The 9,028-nt window shown below is 43.3% G+C and overlaps 1 protein-coding gene across 1 annotated transcript in view; it reads left to right on the plus strand.

The window, feature by feature from the left end:
* Positions 1-4,427, plus strand: part of LOC138578694 (lactoperoxidase-like) — a 513,803-nt gene extending 509,376 nt beyond the window's left edge. Inside the window, exon 12 of the mRNA XM_069649723.1 lies at positions 3,608-4,427. Within this exon, the coding sequence (XP_069505824.1) occupies positions 3,608-3,627 (20 nt within the window). The 3' untranslated portion in view covers positions 3,628-4,427. The remainder of the gene's footprint in view (positions 1-3,607) is intronic.
* Positions 4,428-9,028: the final 4,601 nt, after the last annotated feature.

The raw sequence follows: 9,028 nt of genomic DNA on the forward strand, positions 1-9,028 counted from the left end.
TGTGCTGGAGTGGGAGTCACATTGGAGCTGGCCTAACTCTCTGGCCCAGAGCTATAGGAAGACAGACAGCCACGCTAGACTGTCTCTGGAGATCCTGTTGGTAGTCTTGCAGCCTGCATCCCTAAGGGTATTTTGTCTCTGGCTCTCTGAACCAGTTGTCGCTCTCCTCTTTGCTATCTCAAGCTGTTATAGAGGGGTTTCTTCTCAAATAGCTATACCTTTTCCTTGAGCTGTTCTGTCTCCTATCACACCTCCTCACTGTTACATGGCTCCCTCACTCTCCTCAGCTTTTAATTACTCCACTTCTCATCCTTCCTTTTAACCATCTCATGTTCAACTCATGTTCAACTATTTTTTTAGGCACTGTGGTGCCTGTTATTTTAATGCATACTCCTTAACTTGCCTTTCCACGACCTCCTAAACTTCTCTTAACCTCTCTTACATAACTTCTTGCACCACTATCTCCTGGGCTCCTCTTATCCCCTCCTCCTTATTCTTTTGCTCCACCTCTTAAATTCCACTCATCGGTTTCTCTGCCTCAGACACTTCTGTACTCTGTGGCACTTTCACTCCTTGACTTCTTGGTGCTTCCTGTCTCCAGCCTCCTAGGTCTTCTTATACTTGCCTAGATCTTCCTCTAGCCAGACTCCCCCGCCCCCTGTGTCTGCTTCTCTACAGCCTCCTTGATCTATCTCTCCCTGGCCCTCTGGGTCTGCTTTCCCACATCCTCATGCATGTGCTTTCCACCAGGCCTCTGTTTTTTTCTTTCCACACAGACTCCTGCGTCTGCTTTCCCAAAGTGTTTTTGTCTGCTTCCCAAAACCTCTTGAGTCTGCTTCCCCCCAGCCTCCTCGGTCTGCTTACCACAAGCCCCCTGGCGCAGCTTTCTTCCATCCTCCTGGATCTGCTCTTCCCTAACCTCTTGGGCCTGCTCTCCCTAGTCTCCTAGGTCTGCTCTCCCCAGCTCTCAGGCCTGCCCCTCACTAACCTGCTGGGTCTGCTTTCCACTAGCATCCTGGATATGCTTTCCACCAGCCTCCTGGGTCTTCCTCTTCTTGCCTGAATCTTCCTCTCACCAGTCACCTGGGTATTCTTCTCCACAGTTCCCCGGATCTTCTTCACCACAGCCTCCTGGGTCTGCTTCTGTCTGGCCTCCTTGGTCTGCATTGCCATAGCTTCCCTGGCCTGCCTTCCTAAATTTGCCTGTGCTGCTTTCCTGCAGCCTCTTGCATCTGCTTTGTTGCAGCCTCCTCCAACTGCTTTTCCCCTGCCTCCTGCATCTGCTTTCCCCCAGCCTCCTGCATCAGCTCTCCCTCAGCATCTTTCATCTCCTTTCTCCCAGCCTCCTGTATCTCCTTTCCTCCAGCCTGCTGGGTCTGCTCTTCCAGTCTCCCGGGCCTGCTCTCCCCTCAGCGTCTCTGGTATGCTCTCCCCTAGCCTCCTGGTCATGCTCGCCAACAACCTCAAGGGTCTGCTTTCCCACAGCCTCCGCTGAACACTTTCCCTGCAGCCTCTGGCAGGTTTTCGCTGGACTCATGCTCCAGCTCCTTTTGCTTTCTTGACCAGCTGTCACCAAATAAACTCCTCCTGACTGCCTCTGCCTTCTGCCACAGGCCCTTCTTTTAACAGGACCTTGACTCTACCATCCAAATTCTCTCTCCCCTCAAGAAACTCTGGTGTGTCTCCCTAACAGCTGGTATGGGGATTGATTGATGGACCCTGCCCCTGGAATGGTTTACAGCTCTGGTCTGGGACTTGGAGTTGACTGTGTATCGCTGGTCTGCTACAACCTGGCCCAGCCCTTGGGGTGGGCTCCCTTTATACCCAGTCTTAGGGGTATGAGTTTTGGTGACTGGTGCTTGGCCCTTTGGGAGTAGCTGGGGGATCTTTCCAATGGTTTCCTTGGGTCCAGCATCAAGTGGCAGTACCCGGCCCCTTGGAAACTCCATCATCCACCATTAGGCAGGGGGTCTGCATTACAGGTAAGGGAAGTAGGATGACGAATGAGAAGATCACTTCTGATGTGGTCTAAAAACCGCTGTCACCAACAGCTGACCTCCCACTTCTCAGATACCTGCATCAGACAAAATTAAAACTTGTATCCTGTTTCCAATTTTTCACAACATGAACACTCTGTGAGGTTTAGTGTACAAGAAATTGTATTTTACCCTGTACCTCCTGCATTTTTTATTGTGGGGCTTCCAAGAAGAGTTTCATGCCACAATGAACTGCCAAATCTGGTGTCAGCAGATTGCAACGTAATAATAGGTTTGTGGCCGTCTACTGCTTTAAAATGTTTGTGTGCTTTTGGCAGTTTACTTACATCCAACATGTTTTACCATCATTTCTATACTGCCAGGCTCTATCTAGATTGGTTACACATACTTGCAGTTAATACATTAATTAATTTGCCTTTACAACATATACAGGTCTGTTTTATCAATATTTTTAACTATAATGAATTCACATCCATTTGAGATAATATCAGAGCCCATAGGGAGAAGGGAGTTAGAATTGTTGAGTTGACGATTAAGGTTTTCATAAAGCAGATCCACAGATAATCAAATATATACTGGATAATAGTATAGGAATGCAAACTGATATGAGGATAAAGATGTTGTAGTTTTTAATTGTAATTGAGGGAAACAAATACTTAATATATTTTTGATACATAACAAAAATTGAAAATAAAGAAAATATGCATTTTTATTCACAGATCAATTTCAGCCTGCCATTCAGTGAATAGTAATAAGGATTGGAATAGGTGGTCACACTCAGTGAGCTGAGACCATGGAAGCAAGATAGTGGAAGAGGATGATTCAATTGTAAGCATAGACTTAGGTCAGCATAGTCTATGTAAATATATACATATAATGAGAGAATAATATACAGATATGTAGCGGGAAGAATATGCATACAAGAAATGACAAAGGGGGCACTTGGGTTGGGTCTACTTCCAGGGGGAGAAGATATTAGGGCAGATTTAAAGGCAAGGATAGTAGAGGTATTATTGATCTGAGCCTGGAAGGAGATCCATTGGAGACGGCCAACCAAAGAACTGGAGTAGACATGGGAGGAGGGGCAGGAGGCGGCTCGACTTCAGGGAACAGAAGTTAGTGTCAAGGTGTTGGACCTAAGGGTGTGAGATGGGGCGTGGTGGGGGATGGAGGTTGTCAGATGGGGGTCAGAGGGCAAGTCCATGCACTGATTGATAATGAGTGGAAGCAACAAGATAACTCTGAGCTCAGTCCAGCTACCACAAAGTAAGTACTTTTGATGGGTTTCAGAAAAGTTACTTTTCTGCGTGATTGTGCTCAATCTGATCTTACGTAACTTTTCTGGGATGTGTTGGAAGGAGTGGTGGTGACAGATCGACCTAGTTGAATGACACTTCAAAGTCCCTTCTGTTGTGCCTCCAGTTTCAAAAACATTCCTCTACAAATCTTACAGAATGTACACGCCTTCACACCTCGTTTCTCAGTGTTTGGACCATTATTCATGATACTCTATTTTAGAGAAAATTTCACGTTAGCAATGATGTGTTTGAAATGATAATTGTATTTGTTAACAGAACGTTTAATTAATCCTTTTTATGGTTTATTCACAGAAAAACACACAGAGCTCTGAAGGAAAAAGAGTTTTTTCTGGATATTGTGGATTTTTCCAATGCACTAAAAATGTCAAGCCCACCCACCGCCATACAAATATTTTGAATGGATGAGACATTGTGCGTGTCCTGTGTGAGAAAGTATATACATTGACATCAAACTGTTCTTTTCTACTGGAAGCTGTAATTCATGGGGTTCTGCTAGAGACTTTCTACATCTTGAAGGAGGTGTTTTATTTATTGTTATTTATTTGAAAATGTTAAACTGTAAAGATACAATGTGTTGCAGTAAGGGACCTGATTATCAAATGTTTGCAAATTTTCAAGAACTACCTAGTTGAGTCGAGTTCTCCCCTGGAACTTGGATGGATGAACATCTGTACGGAGATTTTAATCCACATTTCAGCTTTCTTGACCTTTAAGTTGCTAGACCTCATTAAATAGGTTGACTTTATATGGAGGGAGGTGGGGATGGAGTAACAGTTCGGAAGAAGAGACAAAGAGGGAAAAAGGGAGAATTGAAAAATATGTTGTACGGAAAATTAATCTCAGCCCATACAGCAACCTGGAAACAATAATGAATGATTTCAGATATCCGTTGTCTTCAATCTATGCAGTCACTGTATTTAGTTTGGCAACACCTGTAGCAGGTCAATAATGTATTTTGCTGGCTATTGAAATGCATAGAAAGAGAGAGAGTGGGGGAGAGAGCGAAGGGGAAGAAAGGCAAGAAAGAGAATGATGCTATTCTTTAAACCATGCAATTATAGCGATGTATTTGTTAAGTGCAAATAAAAATATACTTTACCGGCTGCGTGCATCCTTCGTCTACAGACTTCATTTTAGTTGAAATGTGAATTTGGTTATTGGCTGTGCTGCCATCAAAGAAAATATGAAGTCATGTAGGCCTCCTGCACCATGCAATTACGATTTCTACAATGTAGCAAACGGCTATTTTCCTATACTGCCTCTAAGTCCAGAAGTGGCCCTAGGGAGCCCTGGCAGGGTCTGCATCCCTCACTGGAGGGAAAAGCTGTAACGCAGGCCAGCCAGAGGTCAAGGACGGCCGGGGGTGCTGCTCCTGGCTTTGGGCACCTGTCTGTTTATTTTTTAATTTGTTTATTGGCATTTAGTAATAACGTAGGTTCAGGCAAGTATTCCTTTATGCAATAGTTTCAAGCATGTTTTAACTTAGAGTTCAAGCTATCTGCCAATTCACTTAACATGTAACAGAATTAACAACAAAACAAATTCTCCATGCACGTGAACTAGGTCTTAGTATTAAATAGTGTCGCGTCTTGAGTATGTGGACAATCCAGGGGCCAGGAACGCTTGCCCGGGGCAGGTCCTGAGCATGTGGTTAGTATAGGGTACTGGAGCACTCAGTGGGTGATGGGAGAGCCGTGAGCTCAGAAAAAGAAAAAACGCAACACTCTCAGGAGTGGTTTATGGTGGTTTATCACCCGAAGGGTGAAACTGTGGGGTGCATTTAAAGGCCCTAAACAGAAATCCCTGTCACCTGAAAAAGCTGCATTAAACATTGCCACCAAAAACGGCTGTGCTTTGCTTTCCCTGGCACATGTGTTGCAAGCATTTGAACACTGCAAACCAAGAACAGCCCTGTGTTTGCTTTTATCCATCTGAATAACAAAAAGTTAAACATTTCACCAAAATCGGCCCTACGTTTGCTTTTATTCCATCTGAATGACAAAAAGTTGAACATTTTACCAAAAACGGCAATGCATTGCTTTTATTTCATCTAAATGACAAGAAAGTATGCGCTACATCCAAAAAATGGCCTTGTTTGACTTTTGATTCCCATGAGGGGCAAGAAATTCAACACTCCAATTAGAAATGGCTTTGTTTTCCCTGTCATGTGAACAGCAGCACTTTAAACATTCCAAAAGAAAAATGACTTTAAAAAGTCACAGGGAAAAGACAGCGCTGCTTCAGAGAAATATGTTGTGGGGGCGCGTGGTTGACTAAAGCAAGGTACATTATGTTTTCCCCCACAAGACTTCAATCACCTTTGATGAGGCCCACAACACCGGAAAAAACAGTTTGAGCTAAAGCAGGAATCTTCACAAGGAAAAGCCCAGCTCTCCCTGAAAGTCACACCTACCAGTGAACCATTCCACAGTGACATGTGATGTGATTAAGGATGTCATAATTCCCTGCTCCACAAGACTTGAAGGCAGTGGCTCAGGGAGGACAAAGAAAGCGAAGTGTGGATGAAGCATGACTAGGAGGGGTGAGCCCTTCCTGCAACCCCTACTAAAAATGTACCGACAACTTCAAAGAGGGTCATAAAAATCTGTGGTTGCAAGCTGACCCAGGAAGACATTGGGCTGTGGGGGAATGAAACGCCCCTCCCACAGAGAAGGACAAATCCTCCCAATTGACATTTAAAGATTGGTTTCAATTTAGGCATTTTTCGCAGCACTCAGAATAAAAAATAATTTTGTTTTATGCTATTTTTCCATGAAATTTCCAGGCTGTTTTTAAGAGACTAAGGGCATGTTCCTAGGACTTTGTGGACTAAAATGGTCAGTAAAGACTAGTTTCTGGCTGATTTAAAAGTGGGACAAATATGACAGTTGGTGAAAAGATGGAGATGGAAATTATGAACATGATTGATCATTTGCAGAGTTATAACTGTTATACATTGTGTGAAAAGGACAAAAATGTGCCAAATGGCCATGCTACATCGTACGGATTTGGCAATCGATGTATCTAATTCACCATGACCGGCCACAACTGCATATCTGGTTCACATGGCAGGGGCTAGTATAATTATGAAGATTTGAGGCATAACTCAGTTTTGCTAAAAAGTTGACCTGAGAACAAAGAACTGTAATAAATGCCAAACAGACAGATGGTGCTCTCTCCCCTTGAACCAATAATGCCAGGGGGTGGAGAGAGGAATGGTAGACTGTCCTATCCGAGGGTAGGGGTAATTATAGAGTAGGGGGAGGGTAGGGGTAATTATAGAGTACTCCCCCTAGATTGTAAAGTGAGTGATGTCATTTGTGCTAAAATAAGGGGGGACTGTACTAGGTTGAGGACACACACAAAAATAATCCAGGGAGACAGGAGAAAGAGGAGAGAAAGAAGGCAGGAACCTTACCATCTTGGAGAGTGCAGTGACCTGAGATCCAGCTGGCTGTCCAGAATCCCATCCATGCAGATCGCAGGGACCAGATCCCTTGCCCTAGCTGTCCAGAGCGTCCTGAGATCCAGTTGACTATCCAGAATCCCATCCAAGCAGAGCGCAGTGACCAGACCCCTTGCCCTAGCTGTACACAATCTCCTGAGATCCAGCTGGCTTCCCAGAATCCCAAACACAGACTTACTTTGTAAGTAGCAAACAACGCCAGCCCTAAATTGCATAACCCTTTCCCTTTTGTAACATTGTCTCCCATATTTCATTTGAAACCCCATTGAAAATCCCATTGAAAATCCCATTGAAAGCCCTAAATTGACAGTATAATTCATTCACCTTCCCATAGAAGAATCTGTATTAGCCTGTTTATGTTAGCGTATTCCCTTTGATAAATCTCTCAGTTGTCTCTATAAATCCTTAGTATTATTTTGAAGTAAATCAATGAATTCCCCATTGAAAGTCACGGTAAAAATTGTTGCCATTTGAAATCAACAATCTTTCGAGTGTTTTTATTGAATTATTATAGTCACTAATGTATTGCCTCAAAAGAATGAGTCTCTGTGTAACTGAAAACCGAATTTGCCCGTGTATTGTGTGCATTACCCCACAAACTCCTAACTCCTAACTTGCATCTGTCCTATTAAAAAAACGAACCTGTAGTCGCATAGAGAGCAACCCATTTTGCCTAGAATCCTGTCTGTTATGTGCCTCTGTCCTTGAAAACCGATTTCCGATTTTTAAAGCTAAACCACTTCCCTTAGCTGGTTGTCATTGTGAACCCCAGTGTAAAATGAATTTCCATTTGCCACAGTATTTTCCTTTTGCTTTGTTTCCTCCCAAAACCGATTTTTCAATTTTCTTTCTATTTTGCCCTGGTGTGCTGATTTGTATTCTATGAACTTTCCCTATCTCCTCAAGTGTAAGCAAAACAAATTTCCTTTCAATCTGTCCCCTAGTAGTTGTGAGTAACAATCAAAATCCCATTCTGCCGTTTTGCTCCAAAAACAGGTTTTCACTTTCTTTTCTGGCTTTCCATTTTAGGGTGGTGGGCTTTACCCCAAATCAGATTTTCTCTCTCTATAGCCTTACTCCTTCCCATTGCCTTCCATTCAAAGGAATTAAGTCAGCTGATGTATGGGGCTGAGCGTTACAGGAGGGAGTGCTAAACTTTGGTGCTATCACTTGATTAAAAACTGTTCTTTTTCCTGTTTTGCCATTAAAGATCCATCTAAACTGTGATAGGATTTCTGAACCAATTGTTCTGCAGGAATCATTGAATTTGTGTTTCCACATATTGGTGGCTGTTGTATTTAGAGTATTTTTCCTTTGTCATTAAATAATAAATTAATAAATATCTTATTGATACATACTGGCCTGGTTCCTAGTCCATTGTGAAATGGGGTGTTTGTGGAGGTTAGGTGTGAGACGGGTTGGGGGACTACTCAAAAGAACTAGTGGTTTAGGAAAGATAGAAAGCACTTTATTGTGGACCACAGCCATTGTAGTAGAAGGAGTTCCCTAGCTGGTGTGTGCCGTGTTATAAACCGTGACAAAACATGTCCCATATTAACATTTTCCAAGACTCATGTGTCTTGGGTTGAACTAGCCCATTACCAAAAAACAATACAAGTTACGTGACTGCTGATTGTGCCAATTGACACTTCCTTGGATTCGCTGTGAGTCCGGATTTTCTAAATGCCCTGGTAACTAAGTATAGGTGGTGTAAATGTTCTTTCCACGTCCTACTGTGGATGATGATATCATTGATGTATGCTTCACAGAAAGATGCATATGGGCGGAGGACTTGGTCCTTTAACCTTTGAAAGATGCCTGGGGCCCTGTGTAGTCCAATAGGTAATACCTTGAACTGGAAGAGTCCAATGGGGCTGGAAAATGTGGTTTCTCCTTGTCAAAAAGGGACTTGCCATCATCCCTTTGCCAGATCAGTCATGGAGAGGCAAACGGCGGCCCCCAATCGATCAATTAGATTTTCAATCTTGGCATAGGGTAACTGTCGAATTGGAAGGCTGCGTTCACCTTCCTGAAATTTAACTCTTCCTAGCTCTGTTCTAAAGACATCACAGAATTGTTCTAGGATGTCCAACAGCGCTTCCCTCTGATTCTGAGGCATGTCAGAAGGAATCAGATAATTTCTATTTGATTCATCCGACAACAAATGACTCAACACTACGGTGGTATCTTCAACTGGATTTTATCTCCACTCCTTGAGGAGATTTATATGATAGATATAGGTCTTA

The sequence above is a fragment of the Ambystoma mexicanum genome, chromosome 1p (genome assembly GCF_040938575.1).
Source record: "Ambystoma mexicanum isolate Mex_15411 chromosome 1p, UKY_AmexF1_1, whole genome shotgun sequence".
Classification (NCBI taxonomy): Eukaryota; Metazoa; Chordata; class Amphibia; order Caudata; family Ambystomatidae; genus Ambystoma; species Ambystoma mexicanum.